A 23,300-nucleotide genomic window follows, 5' to 3' on the forward strand; every position below is an offset into this window, starting at 1 on the left:
CAGAAGAAAAGCCTACAGCTATTGCTTCCAAACCATGGCTAAGATGTGAGTTCCTACTGTCATGGAGAGGCCTTGAAAATCATCTTTTATGTGTAATATGTGGAAGACAAGGGTGTATGTATTGCTTGTACCCGCTCCACACTGACTGTAATGCAACACCTTCAGCAGAGACAGACACAGATGACTCATCTGCTTCGTTAATGAAGGATCTTATGCAGGATCTGAGGCTGAATCTAACATGAAGAAAAGACAAGTCTTCATGATAGATACCTCCCAGTAACAGAGCCAGGTCTGCAGAGGGGCTATTCTCTACAGGGGATGAAGGGTTGAAACATGCTGGCCTGACCCAGGGTCCCTGGGGAATAGTCTCTAGGTCCAGCCTGGTGATCTACTTGGAAAGGAATATTAACCATGGGAATAATACTCAATAAAGAGTCAACCCCATTGAGCATCCTATCACCTTATAAGTAAGTGAGAGATGTAGGGCTAGATGGCACAGTTGCTGGAGTACTACTCACTCGATGATAAAAATGATGCATACAGCATTTTGAACAAGAATGAAGCTACCTTAAAACATCGTTCAAAATTGCAAAAGTGGTTTTCCGAAGCCAAGGCTGGTTGATCCGCTCAATGTTTTACCCAGAGATACAGTCAAAGGTATCAGACATCCCTTTTCCTGATGAGGGCTCTTTCGGAAGAAGGTAGATGGGGCATTGCACGGTATCAAAACTGACCTGGAGCCAGCAACAATTATTTAGGGTCCAAGAGCAGAGTAACAATTACTCAGAGAGGGTGCAGTAGGTACCACACACAGTGCTTCAAGTGCAGCTATAAAGCCGACAGAAAATGAAACAGCGTCTGTTCATACAAAAGCTCAGGCTAGCGTCTCCATCCAAAATTCGAAGTCACTTTAACGCAGTCCAACGATGCCACCTCCATTTTCTGTGAGATAGTCATTCATGGCTGGCTCTTTCCCCTCACTTTTCATTCTGGTACTTGTAGTTGCACATTTCTGATAAAAATAAAACTACAAGCACTGTACAGGAATGCAAAGTGACACCTGGTTCAAGAACTGGACTTGAAGAATATCACTTAAGAAATGCATATTTCGTGAGATCTGATGTTTATTAAGAACTGATGTAAAGTGAATGAAGTGGGCAGTAATTGGGTGCAACGCGAGAGTGGTTGCTTTTGGTTCCTGCACAGAATGACAAGATAATTCAGCATTTTATACACTTCAATTAAACCAATGGGACAAACACAGCTCACCACCTGGTTATTCCATCCTCAGGAAAGACCACACCTCTCAGAGAGGTGCAGGCGTCGCCCTCATCGCCAGAGACACACTCTCCATCAGAGTAGTTGAAGGCATCCTTGACAGCAGCAGCGACTACCTCCCTTTAAAAATTAATTTCTCACCCAACTGCACCATATCCATGCACATTGCCTACAGACCTCCAGGACTGTGCACCGACTTCCACGACACCCTTATCACTGCACTGTCTCACAACATCAAAAAGACCTCACAGGTTCTACTCCTCGGTGACCTCAACTTAGGGCTGAACGACCCCAAAGACTCCCCTGCGAAACACCTCAAGAAGGCACTATCTAACCTCGGCTTCATTCATTCCATCTTCCAGCCCACACATATCAAAGGACGCACCCTCGACTGGGTCAGCCATCACAATTGCTCCCTTCTCATCAAGGACAACAACCCTATTCCTTGGTCCGACCATCACTACATCCAATTCAACCTCGGAACCAACAAAGTGGCTCTTTCTCCGCCACCACCATGTCCCGCCACGTACGCCAGGAGCTCACACCTTCTCACAGTGGAGAACTTGGCACCCTACCTCCTTAACACAGCCCTTCAAACTCCCTCTTCGAACAACCCTGATACCTTAGCTAACACCTTTAAGGATTTCATCACTTCAGCTGTGGATGCTATTGCCCCTATGACTCTCAAAAAAGCTAAAAAAGCAAAACATGCCAACTCATGGTTCTCCAAAGAACTCCTTGACCAACGTGCGCAGAAGAGGATTGCATTATCCACATGGAAAGCAAACCCATCTGAAACCACTAAACAGAAGTTCAAAGCCATCTCCAAATCATACAAGACCAACATCACTCTGGCAAAGGCCGCTTCCTTTAACACCCGGATCGCTGACGCTAAGTCAGGATCTAATGAACTCTTCACCATTTTCAGGGAACTCGAAAAACCATCTGCCCCCCCCTCCTCAATCATTAAAGATGACAAATGCTGTAACAGCATTCAATCTGCCGTGCTAGAGAAGCTTAACATCCTCCAAAGCAAAATTTGTGGCCACCAAAAAGCCCTCTCCGACACTATAGCGAACATGCACGCTAAGCCACCCACCAAGACCACGTCCTCCCCGCTGTTCGAATTCAAAACGATTACCGAGCAAGAGGTCATAACCTTGCTCAATTCCATTAAACCCTCCAATTGCAAAGGTGATGCCTGCCCCGCCAGCCTCATCAAAGACTCCGCACCCAGTCTAGCCCCCTTCCTTACGGCCTTCATCAACTCATCCTTCCAATCAGGCCATGTCCCATCAGGACTTAAGGAAGCTTGGGTATGCCCACTTCTCAAGAAACCTTCACTCGACCCAACCGTCCCAGGGAACTACAGGCCCATCACGACCGTACCGTTCCTGCTCAAAATCCTGGACAAAGCAGCTTACCTACAAGTCCAGAAGTTCTTAGACGACAACCGTCTCCTCGGCTTATGGCAATCAGGGTTCCGCCCCCGGCATGGTACTGAAACGGCCCTCCTAGACCTTAAAAATCAAATGGATGAGCTCAGAGACGCAGGCAAACCTGCCATACTACTGCTCCTTGACCTCTCCGCAGCCTTCGATTTGGTTGACCACAATACTCTGTGTCACCACTTAGCCACCCAAGCAAACTTATCCCCTAAAGCCTGCCAATGGATCACCTCCTTTCTCCAAGAAAGGGCCATGAAAGTATTTTATGAAGTTGCCACCGCCACCCCCAGCCTCCTCACCTGCGGTGTCCCCCAGGGATCCTGTATCGTACCAACTCTCTACAACCTCTTTACGAGGCCCCTGTTTAGCATCCTGGACTCCCTTGGTATCTCATATACCAACTATGTGGACGATACGCAGGTACTCATCCCACTCACGGGCGACTACCTAGCAGACTCCAACACCCTTTCCTCTATCTACTCTACCATCCAATCCTGGATGGCGGAGAATTGGCTTTGCCTCAATAGTGAAAAAACCGAACTCCTCCTTATTGGTTCACTTTTCACTCTCGGCAATCTTGGAGAACAGTACGCCTCCTTCACTATTGATAATATTCCGATTATGGTCTCAAACCATGTTAAGACACTCAGAGTCTACCTTGACTCTGACCTGTCAAAGGACAGGTCAATGCCATCGCTGCCTCCTCAGCCTACTACACCAAAGTCCTCAACGCAGCCAGGCCCTTCTTGGCCCGTCAAAGCTGCCTCACGATTGCCAGGGCAATTATCGGGTCAAGACTTGACTACTGTAATGCCCTTCTCGTCGGGACTTCCAACATAAACCTCGCCAAACTTCAGCTATTCCAGAACAATGCACTAAGGGCAGCCACCGGCACTGCAAGGAGAAACCACATATCCGAAATCAGAAGGCAAGTACACTGGCTCCCGGTTAAAGAAAGAATTGTCTTTGAAACTCTTACCCTCACCCACAAATGCCTTCATGAACTTGCCACCCCTTACCTGACTAACAGAATTACCAGGCACTCCGCCACAAGACCGCTCAGATCCATCTACGCCAACACCATTGTGAGGCCTACCTCTCGGAAAGTGCGTGCTGGTGGCTCCAGCTTCCCTACCCTAGCAGCCCCGCATTGGAACGCCCTGCCTCCTCACCTAAGACTCATTGAGTCCCACCTAGCCTTTCGTAAGGCTATCAAAACCAGACTCTTTGTGTGATTTAAATCTGTATCCTCCACTGCCTATTTGCCTGCCAAATTGTAACTAAGAGCCTCTGGCACCAGTATGTAATCTTAAATATGTGTATCCTCTGTAACTAAGAGCCTCTGGCACCCGTACGTAATCTTAAATCTGTGTATCCTCTGTAACAGCGCCTCGATGCCTTTTGGGCTGCAAGTGCGCTTAAAAAATGCAAATAAATAAATCACAGCCTATTATAGTAATTTATTAAAAAAAAGAAAACGGAAGCCTGAAAAATACTGTGGCCCTGTAAATCAGACCCTTCTGGCACCCTATTCCTGCAGCAGCTGGTCACTCTATGCTCCTCCATCTCTCTCTCTCACTCTTTTTCTCCCTCTTTCTCTTTTTCATTTTAACCAATCTTCCTTCTTTCCCTTGACATTCTGCTCCCTCTTCTGTCCACTCTCACTCCTGTAAGAGAACACACGAAAGAGTGTTGAGCATGAGGAAGAACTCTGGGTTCCCATCCTTACTTGCAACACGTAATATTGGCAGCAATCAATACAATGAAGTAATATACTGTAAAGTTACGTGTTAAACACATGTTCAATGAACGTGGCCTAAAATCATAAAATGGAAACAATATACTATTATCAACTAAATAAAACAGTTATAGTTTGATGGGCCAAAGCTAAAAAGAGCCCTTCAAAAGACGACAGGCCTGATTATTACAAGCGCGTTTTTCAATGGAAAAATCAGGCCCTGTTTAAGGCACAGAACTATGCAAATTCTGGGTGTCAGTACAGTGCGTGTGTTCATGCTTCTGAACACCCCGATCTGCTCTATGCAAACTTTTACCCAGGTGCATTACAATGTTACTTTGTCATTTTCGCCATCTTGCAGCAATGCATGTTTGGACTACAGCAATTGTAGTGCACCCTACTGCAGCAATGCATGTTTTCACCATGCCACTTTTCATTTTCAATGGAAATACACAATTGGACTGCACTGGAGGTACGTTTTTGTACTTGCCATCCTGTTGTTGGGCCGGGGGCTGTTCCTTTGTCCATTGGAAGCATTTAGATTATTTAGGAGCAAGTTTTGTTACCAGCTGATACCATCAGCAACGCATTTAGAACAGCTGGTGTTTCTCTTTAAACATCTGCAAATCGTGTTAACATTCAACTGCTCCGACTTCTTGTCACTCCTCCAGCTCTGTTTTCCTCGTCCCAGTACTTTCTATCTTGAACGCAATCTGCCTTTACAACAGTGATTCCGCAAATCTCCAAAGAATCTGGTAAGCCATTTGAATATGCTCCGGGATCCTGCATTAAACTACTACAGAACAAGCAAGACTGGATTATTTATGTTCGCTGGTGCCAGTGATAAGCCAGGTTGCCTCATTTCCAAATACTTTTAGTACTGTGAGTCTGTTTCTTTGGAGACCCTTTAGAAGTAAGGTGCGATACCAGTGTGTATTTTGATCACAGTACGTGAATGAGCACATTCATGAATAAAGTTAGAGCTGGAATCCAGTTTTGGATTATCGGGCGGGTGGGGATAGTTGTAGGGAAGAGAAATTATGTTTCTTTGCAGATTAAGAGTCATGTATGAGGTACAAGCAACTGCAGTGATTTTACCGAGAAGACAGAGTTCGTCTGGTGTGCAATCCTGGATGTGCATCCAGTATAGTGTTTTCAAAGCAGATGGCTTCCTCACATGGCTCCTCCCTCCAATGCTAGTCTCCACATTCAGAACCTATCGTTCACTTTGGTTACACTGTGCCGTGTGTGCATTGCATGCCCTCCTTAACTATTCTTTACACGTTTAAATATATTTAATGACATTTATTCTATCCTACTTTAGGACAATGCTGACTTCTTCTATATTGATGTGTGGTCCTCCAATTTCACCTGGGGAGGAGAATCGCCTCCTGATGAAGGTTTCCTTGCAGTTATCACACAAGGACAATACATTTTGCTTGATGTAAACACACCTGTGCTGAAAATGCTCCTTATCCAAGGTACTGCTTATAACCACCTTGTATTTTTCACTATCTTGTTATCGAAAATGATATTTTGTGAACAGTTTCTAATCAAATGGTAATTAGTTAAGGAATGGATATCAAATTAAATTTGCCCGAGTAAACAGGTGCATGATATGTAGCATCCTGTCTATGTAGTAATTCAAGTTTTTATACTGCTTCGAACCATGTAGGCAATTGACTCTGGACCATTTGATGTTTCTCAAACTCTGAGGGTATTACAGGTTACTGTTACTTGTAACGGTTTATTGAGATGCCACCCTCAACACAGGAAGTTCCTCCCCTCCCCATTCAAGGGGTCACCCAACAAACTGCTTAATAAGTTCACTATTAGCTCTACTCTTGTCCCATCCATGACAAGTAGACCCCCACCCCCTGTGCCACCAATGAGTCGAGAACCAGGCTGGTGTGCAGAAAAAAATATATATTTGTTTGATTATATGTTAAAAAAATCACACTAAAATGACACACACCACCTTATCGGTGACACAACAGAATAAACGTAAGCATATAGGTACTTATCGTCTAAACAAACTGTCAACGATTACTGAATATGATTTCAATTTCAACAATCACAGGTTCATTTTGATCACAAGTCACACATGACATGTACAGCGCTAGATATATGGGGTTGCACTGGACACTTGGAAGCTTTCATTTTTGAGAACACCTCATCTTTCAAATTGCATGTAAAATGTCAAAGAAATCAATGAGAAAAAAGTTTTGAAACAAAAACACATTCAAAAGAAATGCACAGTTTTGCAAAATGCAATCAATGATATTCTTCACTTGAGAACAAAAGCACATTCACATGAAAGGCAGGGTTTGGGGATTTTCGTTTTGGGGTAAGGAACCCTTTTCCTTAAAGGACGTCTGTGGTTGAATGGACACATAGGACTACCCAATTACCTTACAGTATATAGTTTTAAGCACACACTGGGAATGAGTTTTGTTAATTTCGAATTTTAACAAAGATCACCCCGTGGTGTTTTGTCAAAGGTAATTAATTAAATAAATATTTTGAGTTAAATCTGCTAAGGGGCTACACGGTTTTGCCCCCACACCCTGCTATTCAAGGTAAAGGTTAAGCCAGACACGTTGCCCACACTCATTGGAGATCAACTCCAACTCACCTTGCCCCCTTATTCTCCTCGACCTGTCCTCTACCTTTGACACCGTCAATCATTCCATCCTCATTAATAGGCTCTGTGAAACCCAGGGCATCACGGACTCGGCACTGGTTTGGTTAACCTCTTTCCTCTCGAATCAGACCTTACATGTTCAACTGGGCCCATTTCTCTGCTCTATCTCACTCTCAACTGCGGCGTCCCTCAGGGCTCTATCCTCTTGCTGTGGCTTTTCAACATATACCTTGCCCTCCTTGCCCACTTGATCTCCATCATCTCTCCTCATTTCCAGTGTTATGCTGACGACACACAGCGTTCCTTTAAGCTTCCCTCCTCTTCCTCCTCTTCCTCCTCTTCCTTCTCTCCGTCCTCTATCATTCCTGACTGTCTGACTGCTATTCAGGCATGGTGTGCTGCTAATGATCTATGCCTTAATGCCAGTAAGACTGAGATCCTTCTCATTGGGACCCCTACTAGCTCCTTCCCACCTACACTCTGGCCGCCCTCCCTGGGCCCCCTCCCCTCACCCTTATATGAGGCTAAAAACGTGTTATCTTCAACTCCTCTCTCTCCTTCTTAGCTCATATCGCTGACCTTGCCAAGAAGTCCCTCTATCAGTTTGACCTCCTCAGAGACATTCTCCCTTTCCTCCTTTGCTGCCGGACCAGAATAATTTACCAGTGCCTGACTTGCCGGTAACACCATGGGATTACAACCCCGGTGGTCCGGAAAGTCAGGTGCCGGTAAATTGTAAATCCTCATTCCCATAGAGTCCCAGAGGGCTCTATGGGAATGGGGAACACGGAAGCACCGGCACTGTTATTAACAGTGCCGGTGCTTCTGTGCCGGTCTGCCTACCATGGCCACTGTGCCTGGCAGGGTCCGACCTGTTCGGCACAGCGGCTCCGGCAAGCAGACCTGTAATATGCCAGTCTGGAAACAATGGTGCTGGTAAGCTTACCGGCTCCATTGTTTCCAGACCGGCATAGTCGTAATGACCCACAATGTCTCCAGAGCTCTGTTTCTCTCAAGGCTTGATTATTACAACATCCTCTTCCTTAATCTTGCTCTCTCCTCACTCCGTCCTCTTCAACTAATCCAGAATAGGACTACAAGATTTATCCTTGACTCAAGCCCAGGGACTGCATCTCTCCAGCCCTAAAATCTCTCCACTGGCTCCCGATGGCTGCAAGGATCAAATTCAAGACCCTCTGCATCATCCACAAGGCTTACTGGGGCCTGGGACCTCAATACATTCAACTCTCTCTCCCTAAATACCTCCCTGATAGAGTCCTTCGGTCCTCTAGCTCCAACTCTCTGCAGATCAGACATTTCTCCAAGCAGAGATTGGGGGGTAGATCGCTCTCTTTGGCAGGAGCCTCCCTCTGATACAAACTCCCTGCCCCTCTCCGTCTTGAGCGGGATCTCCTTAAGTTCTGGAAGCTCCTCAAAACCTTCTGTTTCTCCACCTCCTTCTCTCTCACCCTCCTTTGCTAGTCTCCTACTGCTGCCATGACTGGATGCCTGTGTCCCTTATGAGTCTACCTGGGGCCAGACCATCCCTTGTCCAGTCTCCCCTTCTATCCCCTTCCCACTAGCACTTGCCCTCAGGCTCCCTTCCCTGATTAGCCTTCCAAGGCTGGTCCTCCCTCCCCCATCACATTATTACCCTTCTCCTGGTTCCCCCTGGAACTAGCGCACCTGGGCACCCCTTAGCATTTGCCCACCCCCCTGGGCCCCCCTCTCTCCAGCACTTCTCCACTTTTCCCCCTATCCCATCCCTTTCCCTGACCTGCCCCTCCCCCCTGCGCTTTGATACTGCACTTGAACAATCTGAATTTCACATGGCCTCGTAGGACGGTTATTGTTGTTTTCTCCTATGCCCACCCCCTCGTTTTGTCTTGTGGTGCCTGGAAACACTTTCCGCTGTATAGGTGACATAAAAATGTTCAATAAATACAAAAATAAACATTGGGTCATATATATATATATATATATATATATATATATATATATATATATATATATATCTATACTTACATTGGAGAGTTCAGTTTAAGGTTCAGGAAAGCCTCAAGTTCCTCTCTGGTACAAAGCAGTTCTGGTCACAGCACAGTCACCAAAGGGTCCAGTCAGGTTTTAGGCTTGCCCAGTTGGTCTCCCTCTTGCAAGATCAGGGAGATGTCTCAGAGCCTTCAGTTAGGTTAAGGGCAAACTTCAAGATGTCTTAACTCCCCCCCACAAAGTCTCCCGCAGAATCACCAGCAGAAATGCCTCTCTCTCCTAGTGCTTTGACTTTATGTACCAGGTATGACACAATCCCAATTTCATTATTGGGGAGTGTCCTGTAAGAATTCACGCACATATGATGGGTCATTTATTTTCCTCTCCACCCCCCAGTCCGGCCTCTCTCTACCAATAGGGTCTGGGATGTTGACATTTAAATTATGGAAAATGAATGGAGGAGAAAATCATTGTCTAAAATACCATTTAAATTTTGCAGATTTTTCCACTCAGAAAGTCCCAACATTTACGAATAAACATAATAATATGCATATTTTCTGATTCATCCATGATGGACCTAGAAAAATTACTTTGGTTTTGACAGGACATTCCTGGGACGTGCTATGATTTTTCGCCCTTTATTGAAAAATGAACATAGTTGGAAATATGAAACTCCATAATCCAAGCACTAATTTACCATGCTATTAGCCCCCAATTTCCTGATTTCTAACATTTATGCTAAAAACACGTATTCTACAATAACACAAAATCCATATATTGCATGTATATGGAATTCACAGGAACATGACTGGCTCGTCCTGAAGTTTATTATGATATCTGTCTTGATTCTATGTGTTCTTCAGTTCACCTATTATTAAGGGAAAATGATGTGTTCAATGTTAACCAATATACATATAGTTAATATGGGAAATAATTGGTTAAGTTTCGATTCAGCTCACAGTACTGGATTCCATGAAGTCGCATGGTGTAGAACATCTGCTCTGGGTCAACAGGGAAGTTTATGCAGTCTCCGATTTAAGTCCATTAGCAGCCTTGGGCTTGAAGCTGATGGTCAGTTTATGGCTGCCAAAATCAGCTTGGATGTGCAGGGCCAGGGTCTTCAATGGTCAGGCCTGCATCTGTTATCTGAAGTCCACCACAAATTCGATCTACAAGTGTATGTTTGGAGTCTGTTATCAAAGAGATGGAAGAACGAGAGAACACCACAGATATAGTCCATTTCTAAGCTCTTGATAGGTGATTCACTTCTGCCCTGATGTAAACTTGAGATGCAAATGCAAAAAGGATGGCCAGTCCTTCTGTGACTCTAAACTGAAATATATACAATACAATGTTACACTCTTTTAAATGTACGAATAACCAATAGAATAGCACCTATCTCTCTTTGTAGAATGTACACATGCATCTATCTTTTCATGTGATATTTACTTCATTTTTTTATTTACCCATAGGGGGGACCCTCGTATTTGATGAAGCTGACATTGAACTGCAATCAGAGTACATTCTAATTACTGATGGCGGAGTGCTACAGGTACAGAAAATTTAAAATGTTAGAGTCACTTTGAGGAATTGCTTTCTGGCAAGGGCGTAAATGCCCTGGCTTTTTTATTTTTATACATTAATATAATGATATGGGTAATTCTCTCTCTGAAAGGGCAATCTAGTGAGAGATTCCCCTTTCATAGACTACATGCCGTAGCATAGTGTACACTTGTGTGGTGCTGCATCAGTATCCTGATCTATCAGTGGCACAAAGCAGGGTCAGAGGACAAAAGTGCCCATTTGACAGCTGCAGTGACAGACAAGTCTGCAAGTGACAGACTAGACCTTTATCCCTGTACCAAAACACGTATTATCTTGTTGGCCAAATAATCTGGAAATGTAAGACATACCTAAGTTAGGACATGGGGGATGGTATTCTCCTAACAGCCACAGCAGTTTTATATCACACGTATCAGTTCTAAGACCTGAGCTCGGCTGTGTGTATTTTCCCCAGACAGGGTTGTCTCTGCTTTCTGCTAGCAAGACTATAGCCTTGGGGATTGACTCTGTTTGATTCCTTTGTGAGGGTTGGTAACTCATGCCCAGAGAGACGACCCCTCAACAGGAAGATGGCATTGGAGCAACGATCAAAGGAGCACAACCATTCATACAGGAGCAGTCTCACACCATTGTGCTGCATATCTAAAGGGCTTTGATTCTTTTGAGAAGGAAATAGGGCAGGGTTAGTGTATACAGAGGGAGCTCTTGGCAACTGGAGGAGGGTTCTACCATCTTGTTTCTCTCCGTCAATTTGGGTGTGATGTAAGAAGGAAAAGTCCCTCTTTTCAGCAGCAGGGATTGGAAACCTAAAGCAAGTTAGCTTTAGTCCAATCACCTGTGGCCATTTACCTTTAAAGGAAGGGGTATCCCACCACTTAATTTATTCACTCTGGAACAAACACCTGAGAATGATTCATTGGACCGCTTTTGGGAGAGTTGTACTTTCCAAATCCCTCAACCACTGAGGTGAAGAGGGAGCATTCTAAGGCAGAATAAAGCTCTGCTCCTTAAACAATCCCAGATCACATTGGAGGTGACTCTTGCTGTGGACCAGGACCTGCCACTCTGCACTAGAATCTCCCATGGCTGGAGAGCACACCCTGAAATGACGCATCCTGTCCGACAGCCCCTGCAATGGGTCCCATAGCATCTGGAGGATCACCTCAGCTATGGCTCTTTATTGTGCTGCACCAAACCTGTCGAACTGTCCTTGAGCCGCGTTCATCTCTCATTGAACTCGAGGGATCCAGCCGGTGCTTCCTTTGGTACACGTCCATTCGAACCAGCTCCATCATGCCCTCGCTGAGCCCGTCACCTGCTGGCTCGAATCGCTGCTCATCACCGGGAGCCAGCTGGAACTGCTGGAGAGTCACTTGCCAACGCGAACACCACAACTCAATCAAATTGCCGCTTCGCCAGAAAAACTAAACCGGAGGAGCTAGATCACCATTTCAAACCTTAACCTTCAATCACAGACTAAAACCACTGGAGCATCAGTCAACGACCATTTCTGACAGTCACAATCCAACTCAACCCAGCTCGACCTTGAACAGATCTGGGTGAACCTCCCAATTTGCTTTGCCGAATGTCAGCTACGAACCGCACAAGGCTACCGCGTTTGATCCTGCTCGCTTCGGCACACACGATCCAACATACATGAACTGACCTTGATCTGCTTGCATCATCGTTCAAAGCTAGGTTAGACCCAGTCGAACTACCAAAGAACCAAAAAAAGGCATTATTGACCAATAAATGCCCCATGTACATTTTGAGCCCTAGAGACTGGTTACACTTGTGCATTTTTGCCATCTGAAGACGTATTCTTTTTGCAGATAACAATTCGCCTATCAACCCTGTATTCATACTCATCGTGCTGCATTCCTCTATCTGCTGCATCGTCTCTGTTCTTTTCGCAGGGTAGGGTTTTGTAGTGTTTTCTACTTCGTTTTCGTGCGGATGTGTGTTTAATTTAAATACATATTTCTCTGTCGTCCTGGCTCTCCCTCCTTCCCAACTGGTTGGGAACTCCTGCACCTGCAGGCGGGCGGAAAAGCAGGTTGAAAAAGATAGCTGTCACTTTAGGAGTTTAGAAGGGGAAGGGCCTACGTCATGCATGCGTCCCTCTGTGTGCTGGGCACACACCTTACCCTCACTCCACAGCCAGTTCCTGTTTTTCCGCGTACTGGGCGGGTCGGAATTTCTTTTGCTGCGTTGCGACTCCTTTTTCTGGGTGTTCCTTTGGCTGTCCATCCCTTTTTTTCCTAGTGATTAGCTCTTTATTTTATTTTTTTCTATTTTTGGTGCCTCCCTCTATGCCGTATGCGACAGGCTTTAAGCAGTGCATCCATTACCAGAGGCATTTTTCAGCGACTGATCCCCACCATGCCTGCATCTGCTGTGTAGGTACACATCACCCGGTGAGTACCTGCATATTTTGCTGTGGAATTCACCTGAGGTCTCTGCGGACCCGCCTTCTCTCCATGTCTGAGCTGCGACCTGTACCAAAGGTGAGCGACGACTTCGTTCGGAACAGGAGGGTGGCTGATATCAGCAAGAGGGGAACTATACCTTCAGGTGAGGTACTAGTTTCGGCACCGGCTGTCGGTATCCAAGGGAAGACTGGCTCTTCAGTTCCAGAGTCTTCATGGGACCGTTCAGGGGGAAACCCCCGGCCTATTCACCTGAAAGTACCTCTGGGTGGGAAAGCACTAGTACGTCCAGGTGGGAAAGTGTTAGTACCTCCAGGTGGGAAAGGGTCACAGAAGACCCACCCGGTACTGGAAGAGTTATTTACTCCGGACAAAATAACAATGGTACCTGCAAAACCCTCTATTGCCTCCGTACACCGAACAGGCAGTGGTATGTGCAAAGAGGCTCGCGCCTCTGGGGTTGATTTGGTCCATTCCGATTTCCCTGTACCGGACAAAGCCAAATCGGATTCTGCACATAAAACTTCTGGTACTTCAGTACCGAAAGAAAATGTTTTACCCTCCACTACCGCAGTTGAGCTTGCAAGCTCCTCAGTACCAAGGAAATCTCATAAGTCCTCCCATAAGAGGCATAAGCACTCTCATTCAAGAGCTAGTCTTGTACCAAATTCTCTGCGAAAAAACAAACGGAAGAAATCTCCCGTGGCTTCTGTCTCGGGCTTGGTAACGGAGAGCCAGAAAGAAAATTCAACTTAAATTTCTGACTCTGAAGACTTTGACACTTCCAAATATGTTACTGTTCCACCAGAACAATTCTTCAGCACTTCAGTGAGGGCTCACACTCCTCATATTGTGCCTCAATTTTCTCCTCAGTTTGAGGACAATTTGGGTCAACCTGCATTAGGGCCATCACAACCTGCACCCCAACTTGTTCTAAACAACATTCAGGTACCTAGACTGGTGGTGTTGAACATTTTCAATCCTAGCCAACCGCTTAATAGGGTTGATTCTTCTACTTCTCCTATCACATTGTAAGAACCTCTACCTAGCCCTTCCCATATGGAAAATGACATCACTAACAATGTGCTGGAAACTATGCTTTCTGAGCCCTTCCTTAAAGTCTTGACTCAACACATCAAGGACAAAATGTCACCAGTACTACCGCAGGGATCGGTTCCAGTTGACCCTACTCCCGACCCTTTACCGGTACCAGTGGATTATGTGGACCCTGCTCCTCCACTCAAAAAACAGAAAATGTCAAAGAACACTGACTCAGATTCAGAGGAGGACCCCACTCATTCACCCTCTAAAGTGTTTGATGACATTGTCACTAAAGCCATGCAGGCTCTTGAAATCCTCCCAAAGGATAAGCCTGAAACGGCTGTTGTTTTTGGGAAACTGCCATCACAGCAGACTAAGGTTGCTCTGCACATGGAATTGTCAATCATGGAGCAAGCGCTAGCTTGTTGGGGGAAAACCTCATTCCGATTCCCACCTCTTGAAGTCCCTAGATAATAAATTCAAGGTGCACAAGGACAAACCCTTCATTCTCATGGAAAATCTTCTAGGTCAATAAATAGTAGTTTCTGCTGCCCTGGGCACAAAGGTTAAAGGCCCTTCTCCTTCTTCAGCTTCAGTGCTTGACAAAAATGGAATAAAAAATGGGAGACCCAAGGTAAGAAGTCTTACACCACCTCTACCTTATAACTTAGGCAGATTAACACTACTACAGTTCTGGCATGATTTAATTTTCCTAACTGGGAGAATCTGGAGCGCTTCACCGACATGCTACCTCAGGAAGCCGCAGACGAGTTCTATTTCTGGATCTCTGAAGGCAGCAGCTTCAAGTCGTTAAAGACCTAACTGACACAACTGCTAGTGCAGTTACTAGTGCAGTCTGCATGCGGATACACGCATATCTGCCTGCCTCTTCCTCTTCCCTTCACCAGGATATCCAGGAGAAGGTGCTTGACCTTTCATTCATTGACAAAAAGTTGTTTGACCCATCTACAGATGAGGTCCTACAGAAATGTAAGGCCAGTGTCACAGCAACTAAAACTCTCAGCTCAATCTCGGTGAAGCAACCATATCATCAAAACTTCAAGACATTTTAACCACATACACAAGGCAGCAGTGGACGGCATAGACCCAAGAATAAATTGGCTCCTCCCTCTGCCTCTAATTCTGCTCAAGAGCAGAAGAATTCTATTTGACTTTCCCCAGGGCATGTACTTAGCTTCTGCTCTAACCATCATCCAGGAGCATACATTCCAGGTAGCAGGAAGGCTTTCCAACTTCCTCCCTTTTTGGAAAACTGTTAGTCAAGAGGAGTGGGTTCTAAATGTTATTCAAGATGGTTACTGCCTTGCCCTTGTCTTGTCTCCGGAGGTATTGGTTCAGAAGTTGCAAATTACTTGCCATACTCCGTTCAACCTGGGGTTCTCCATAAATTTGACAAAATTCCAACTCAGTCCCTCGCAAAAGATCCAATTCTTAGGAGCAGTTATAGACACTACTATGCACATAGTCTTTCCACCCTTGGAAAGAGTGGAAGCCATTCAACAAACCATCGTTTGGTTCTCCACTCACCAGTCACTAACAGCTTGGTGGTTTCAAAGGCTCTTGGGCCTCATGACCTCTTGTATAAACCTAGTCCCCTTTAGAAGGCTCCATATGAGAACGACCCAGTGGCATCTTGCTCTCAACTGGAATCAGCTCTCTGATCCCCAAGGAACAAAGATCCAAATTCCAGGCCAAGTTCAAGACTCTCTGCGCTGGTGGAACTCTCCAGAGAACATGCTAACGGGATCTCCCTTTCAACCTCCCCCTCAACAAATAGTCATAACAACAGACTCTTCAGTGTACGGTTGGGGAGCCCATTGTCAGAGCGTAACAGCCCATGGTCTTTGGTCCTCTCAGGAAAGAAAGAACCACATAAATGTCCTGGAACTAAGAGCCATATTTTTCGCTCTAAAATCTTTTCTTCCCTCACTTCAAGGAAAGGTGGAAAGGTGGTGAAAATTCAAACAGACAATACCACTCCAATGTTTTATATCAACAAGCGGGGGGGGGGGGTTCACGCCCCTGTCCCCTGTGTCTCCTAGTAGAACAAATTTGGTATTAGGCCATTCAAAATCACATTTTCTTGTGGGCGTCCCATCTTGAGGAGAAGAAGAATGTCCTGGCGGACAAACTAAGCAGGTTACAGACCGCTCCACACGAATGGGAGCTGAAACCATCAGTAGCACACATGATATTTCAGAAGTGTCATATCGTAGGAAATGGTTACGTTTCCCTCACTGGGCCTTAGAACAAAACCTTAACCCTCTAAAGGCCTCCATTGATAATGTCATGTCCTTCATGTCTTATCTTGTTTCCACCGGTGTCAAGGTAGACACGTGCAAACATTACTTATCAGCTATCAGTGCTTACCTGAATAGAGAACACAAGTCTTTTTCTCTTTCCAATGAGGCCATGAAAAGGCACTTTGAGGGTCTTTTACGTTTACATCCCATATTCGTGAACCTCCACCTTAGTGGGATCTCAACGTGGTCTTAGCAGTCCTAATGCAAAAACCATTTGAGCCTATGGCTTCATGCGATTTAGAATTCCTAACTTGGAAATCAGCCTTCTTAGAGCCCATTACTTCGGCTAGAAGAATTGGGGAGCTCCAAGCTCTTTCATCTAAGGAACCTTATATAAGGTTGTCTTGCGTACGGTTCCCTCCTTTCTGCCTAAGGGGGTTTCCGATTTTCACTTAAACCAGGAAATATATCTTCCTGTTTTTCTTCCTAGACCGCATGCATCTGTGGCAGAAGAGAAATTGCATAATCTAGATAAAGTAAGAACTTTAGAATTCTACCTTGAAAGGATCAAACCGTTTAGAAAAGCAGATCAGCTCTTTGTTACCTATGGTGGTCCTTCTCCTGCCAATAAAGCAGCAAAGGCTTCTATTGCCAGATGGGTTGGTTCCTGTATCTGCAAGGCTTACTTCTTGAAAGGGCTTGCGATTCTGCAGAGACTCAGACTCATTCTACTAGAGCCAAAGCTGCATCTGTAGCCTTTACCAGGCACGTTCCCATTGTAAACATCTGTAAAGCAGCTACCTGGGCTACCCTGCTTGCCTTTTGCAAGCACTATGATATGGACACATCGTCCAAAAATGATGCAAAATTCGGCAAAGAGGTTCTCTGAAACTTGTTTGCCTGAATCCTGTACATGCTGTCGCCTCCACCCTTACTTGTTCAAAGGCTTTTTAGTCTGGTCCCAACCAGTTGGGAAGGAGGGAGAGCCAGGATGACAGAGAAATGAAAAAATTACCTTCATAGCAATTCAGGTTCTCTTAGTCCAGGCTCTCCCTCCTTCACAACACCCACCCGGCCATCCCCTACAGTATGCATGTACTTAAATTCTACCGCTTTGGTGGAACCACAGGAACTGGCGGTGGACCATTGGTGACGTGATGGTAAGGTGTGGGCCCAGCGCATGGAGGGGTGCACGTGTGACGTAGGCCCTTCTCCTTCTAAACTCCTAAAGTGACAGCTATCTTTTTCAGTCAGCTTTTCCGGCCCGCCTGCAGATGCAGGCATTCCCAACCAGGTATTAAGGAGGGAGAGCCTGGACTAAGAGAACCTGAATCACCATGAAGGTAATTTTTCATATTTGTTATAAAACCTTGATTGGACTATCCCTTTATTTTGGACTTTGTTACTGTGATGTTTTGATCACTACTAGATCAGATTCACACCGCTCTTAAGAGCATAACATTACCTCGGCCCATATTACCATAAAAAACGAAGGAGGTATATCTATTAACTGTGTCTGTATTACCTTTATGATTGTGTTGGCTCTTGGTTTGTTGAAGTGTGAGGGTTGAGTGGGCATTTAATCCTATACTCATCCTTGTACTCCTTTGGGGCAGAAGTCAATTCGTCAGTCACATGATTAGAATATCAGCCAATTGGAGATGAGAAGATTCACTATTGTGAAGATCAATACAAATACATAAAGATTGAACCTTCTACCAAAAGGCAGCAGTACATGTAGAATGTTTTTCTTTTCTAATGAACTCATTCTTTCACATAGAAAGTTAAAACACGAAGAGACTAATAGTGCCAAATTCTAATCTAACACCCCAGTCACGTCACTTGAAGAGTTCTACAACTTGTTTTTTAGCCTTTACAACTCCAGACATAGCAAGATCCTCCCAAATGAACAAATGATTTCCATATCAGCAAAGGCCTGGCATCACTTTCCATGAAAAAGGTATCAGACCCTTAGAAATGTTGATTCTGCAAGAGTCTTGAATGACTGTACCTAGCATAAGTGGTACATACAATGCACATGGATACTCCTGGAAATGGGTAATCAAAGGTGTAATCCGTGATATAGAATGGGTAAATAAAAAGGTGCTTTTATCCCATGCGCTCACTCAGGGATACACCTTCGGGGAGGAAACCCCCATCTGAAGAGAGAGGGTTTCCCTAGTGTCATCTGGTGATACACAGAGGCCCTCACTCATGTGGTTACTAACCCTGCCTAGCTGTGCATCCGTGATCTGGCAGGGGACGACTACTCACAGACATGAACGAATGGTGTGTGAGAGGTAAATTACACCTGTGGTTTCCAACTCTGCACCCAGTTTCTCTCTTGGGGAGGGAATGCTGCAAACCTTAGCCTAGAACCCAGAGAATCAATGATGTAGATCATCCTGTAAGAGCAGAAGGATTTAGAGCTTTAGCCAAGAGCAGTATGATACTGGATATCACACAGGCCTATCAGTTGTCTGCACAATTTCAGCTTTCAAAAGTGGGCCCCCCAACATTTATTAACACATTCTAAACTAATAAAGTATGTAGATAAAAGACAGACATGAACACATATATTTGGAGAACCTGTGGTCGTTGGGGGCAGAGGGGAAAAGCCTGTAAGTGGCGTTCCCTCCTGTGTACGTTGTTGCTGAGGAGAAATGTACCCTTCTGCACTCAAGTACTTATCAAAAAATATATTTACATTTATTCAGTGTATATTACACATTGGTGCATTGCATAATATAAGGCATAAAACATGACAGTACAATAATGACAAATAAAGTGTGGAACTAAGAAATGCATGAACAAATCAAAAAACATTATAATAGGCACACTGTATAGTCGGTAGTAGTGCAGTTTTTCAAATAGTTGAGACTATGCAGGAAGTAGTTTTTAGGACCACTGTCTGTCTAGCCCAACAACAGATTAGATCATATTGCAGGTCAACGTCAAAGACATTTTTTTTAAGGAAATTCCATTTTGAGTGGCGTGATGGTGCTTAATGTATGCCACTGGTACCCTGCAACAGAGGCAGTCTGCCAGTCTGTCTGTCCGGTTTGACGTTTCAGCAATTGTCTCTTACTCGACTGTTGCCTTCTTCAGTACACAAGACAATTTCTTTGAAGGGGACCCTGCATTAAAACATAAGCTAAAATGAGTATGTTTGTTGAGGTAAGGGAAACGCAATGAAAAGCCACAAGGGGATAGAGGGGGGAACAGAGCATGGAGCATCAGTCATGGAAACAAACTGTACTAACCTCTGCATTGGTTGCAGAAGAGGCATCTGAATGGGTATCTGTGAATGGGTGGTTCACTGTACTGCACCAGGTCCTGAATGTATGCAGAAAAAGAGAGAGGCAGGGGGCTGTTAATGACACTATCTCTATGCCCTATATGCCAGGCATCCTGTTTGCAAAAGGGTGGTGCGACATTCCCACCTCTTCCAATAAGCATAATAGAAGGGACCAGAAGTGCAACAAGCTCTGTCGACAAATGGCAATCCCTGATCTGTAGATTAGACAACTGATCCATGCCCAGAAAGCAGGTGACAACACTTCCCTTCCAAAATTACCAGAATCCTTCAAATGGCATGTGGTTCTCACATCCCACACTCCTATTGTCATAGAAAAATAAACTGAGGCTGAACTGCCAGTACACTGCATGATGGGGTCCCAGGACACCCTGTGTGGCTTAAAATGAAAGCTGCCTTATTACTTTCGGCTCACTATTAGCATGAGAATGTAAATAGAGTAGGGGATGGAAATAAGGGGAAATGCATAGGCAGCGGGTGTTGTTTGGCTACAGCAAACAGAAGTGCCATGTTGGAATCAAGCCTTTCCCAGCCTAACCCATTGACAGGTTTTCTACTGTGAAGCATTTTGCCCAAAAGGACACGCTATTTTTACATATGTTTAGAACTGAGCCACAATATTTGCAATTTTATTTATATTTACTTTTCCCTTGTCATTATTTTCTGTTTCTTCTTCCAGGATGTCCCTTTCATATTGTCCAGCATCTTTTTCATGCTATTTACGTTCGTTCACATCTGTTCAAGTCCCCTTTTTTCCAAACACATCCTTTCCCCACCCGGGACCTTTTGATCTCAAGCCAAATTGATGTCTCTGTAGATAATCGAATCTGGGTATTGTGATCTAAACACTTTGCTATCCCTTTCATGCTCACACTCCCACAGAAAATCCAACCACCTGCCACACATCACCTTTACCCCCCAATCACACAAACCAAACACATTACAGACATAGCCTTAGCACCACTCATACCACTCCCCCCACACTCACATCCCAGCCACCCTACTCCACCAATACAACACCATCATCATACAGCCACCTGACAACATTGCACCCCTCAAATGACAAAAAACCCAGAACAACCACTACAAACAATGATTCAACAGTTCCCTCCACTCTGTCAAGCAGGAAGCCAGACACCTAGAAAGGGCTTGACAAATGAACACATTCCCCACAACAAGGACACCTATCAATCACTGCTGCAACAAATATAAAACAGCCATACGCAATGCCAAAGCCACCCGTTACTTACAATAACTCCAATCCGCCACCAGTCCTATCTATAAACTATTCAAACATTGTCAAGTCCCTCTCTAAACCACCATCTACACCTTTCACTGCAGTATGTAACTCTCTCATGAACTACTTCAACTCCAACAAACAACATCAGGACAGCCCTCCCTTCAGCTCTTCCACTCACATCTCTCACTCGCAAACATTGCAAAGCTTGGGACACCTTCCACTCCATCAACACTGACAACCTTATCACCCTCACTGCCAGAACAAAACCTGCACACTTTCTGGATGATGCATGCCCAATGATGCATGCCCACATCAAGCTAAATCCAATTACGTCACCACCCTAGCTCCACACTGGCTCAACTTCATCAACTCCTGTCACTCACATGGTACTATCTCCAGTGCATTCAAAATGGACAAATCTGACCCCTCCTACAAAAACCATCTCTCAACCCCACTCTCCCTGAAAGCTACTGCCCCATTACTATCTTACATACCTCACCAGCCTCATGGAACGCTCTGTAACTACCCAACGGCAACACCACATCACCACAAACAACCTACCCAACCCCTTCCAATCTGGCTTTGGGCCTGGAATCAGTACTGATACTGGACATCCTCAATGACCTCCACAGCAGCACAGACAAAGGACACACAGCACTACTCGTACTCCTTAACCTCTGCAGCCTTGCACACCATCAACCACACCACTCTACTAGAAATCCTAACCCACAGAATGCATCTCTCTGGCTCTGTATTCGACTGATTCTCCTCCTTTCTCACTGACAGTACACCCTTTGTCTCCCTATGGCCTTATCGATCAGACACCACCACTGCCAAGTATGAGGTCCAGCAGGTCTCCTCCCTATCTCCACTCCACTTCAGCCTAAATGTTGAATCCCTTGGACAGACCCTGAGCAAGCACAACGTACATTACCACTAAAATGCAGATGACGCATACATTAATTCCAAATGTCATCCCCTTCACAACTCCACACCCTCAAAACCTGTCTTTCCACCATCACCAACTGGATGGCCACCCACTTCCTCCAACCCAACCCTTCCAAACCAGAATATCCCCTTATCTGTACCCAAAGGCACACACCCAACCTCACTCCCTGTATTCAAAATCTTGACACGGACAACCCACGCATATCCCTCTTCACATTTGTTCAATCCCTTGGCTTCACCATCGACCCCCACCTTTCTTCCCCACCTTTCCTTCACACACCACATAGCTACTGTCACCAAAACATGCAATCTACAACTACACCTATTATGCAAAATCGCACTGCAGTCCAAGCAATGCTTTTCTCTTAGCTAGATTGCAGCCAGACTACCCAAACATTCACACATCACCCCCACTCTTGCCTAGCTCCACTGGCTGCCCATACCCCAGATAATTGCATTAAAAGAACTTTACATTGTACTCAAAGCCATCAACCTCAAAACTCCATCTTGTCTTCATGACCAACTCAAACCCATCACCCACACAAACACCAGACAAGCCAGCCAACACCTTATACACATTACACTCTGCAAACTCACATGCACACAAAAGCATGCATTTACCCACTAGACAGCCAGGGCATGGAACACCCAACCTCTCCACATACACACTGCATCCCCCATCACCACTTTCAGAAACATACCTGTTTCCCATCACACAACCCTGCCCTCCTCCAATGCGATCACTTGTCTATCCTAATCTTCCTATCCTTTCCTGAAAACATTTTGTAACTTTTTTTTTCAACTCCTACCATTTCAATATTGGAAGCATGGAGGTGTTATGAGACCCTCTGGGTAGGGCACGCGCTAAACAAAAATTCAAACATATAAATGACATGATGTAGCTATCCAACAAACTGTGGGAATGGGAAGCACAGTGCCTTTGAAAGAGAAGACTCACAGTTAATAATCACGCATGCTGCTGCTGTCACAGAGTGGAGATGGAGATAGAGGTTGAGGAGCATAAGAACTGCCGTAGTGGTTACACTGCTAGAGAGGGATGGATAATAACTCCAAAAAGCAAAGCATTTTATACACACACAGGCACACATGCACACATACACACATGCATGCTCTCAAACACACACATAAAAACACACACCCACACACATCGCCTTTACCCGAGAAGACAGGTATGCGTTTAACTACCATCACAATGCATCTAACTACTTTCACAATTGTTGCAATGCATCTGACTTTTCTTGCAATTGTTGCAATGCTGGTGGACCCATTGATGAATCCTTTTTGCATCTCCCAGAAACACCAAGTGAAAAAGATTCACTTTTATAGCCGAACCTGGCATCTTTGTTCCCAAGTGGCCGGTCTTCTCAATCCTTGATCAGAC

At 45.1% G+C, this 23,300-nt stretch overlaps 1 protein-coding gene across 1 annotated transcript in view; it reads left to right on the plus strand.

The window, feature by feature from the left end:
• Positions 1-23,300, plus strand: part of LOC138498459 (fibrocystin-L-like) — a 1,772,245-nt gene that overhangs the window by 1,399,075 nt on the left and 349,870 nt on the right. Inside the window, exons 34-35 of the mRNA XM_069622209.1 lie at positions 5,789-5,945; positions 10,570-10,649. Coding sequence (XP_069478310.1) covers positions 5,789-5,945; positions 10,570-10,649 — 237 coding nt within the window. The remainder of the gene's footprint in view (positions 1-5,788; positions 5,946-10,569; positions 10,650-23,300) is intronic.

Source organism: Ambystoma mexicanum, chromosome 5q (genome assembly GCF_040938575.1).
Source record: "Ambystoma mexicanum isolate Mex_15411 chromosome 5q, UKY_AmexF1_1, whole genome shotgun sequence".
In the NCBI taxonomy this organism is placed as follows: Eukaryota; Metazoa; Chordata; class Amphibia; order Caudata; family Ambystomatidae; genus Ambystoma; species Ambystoma mexicanum.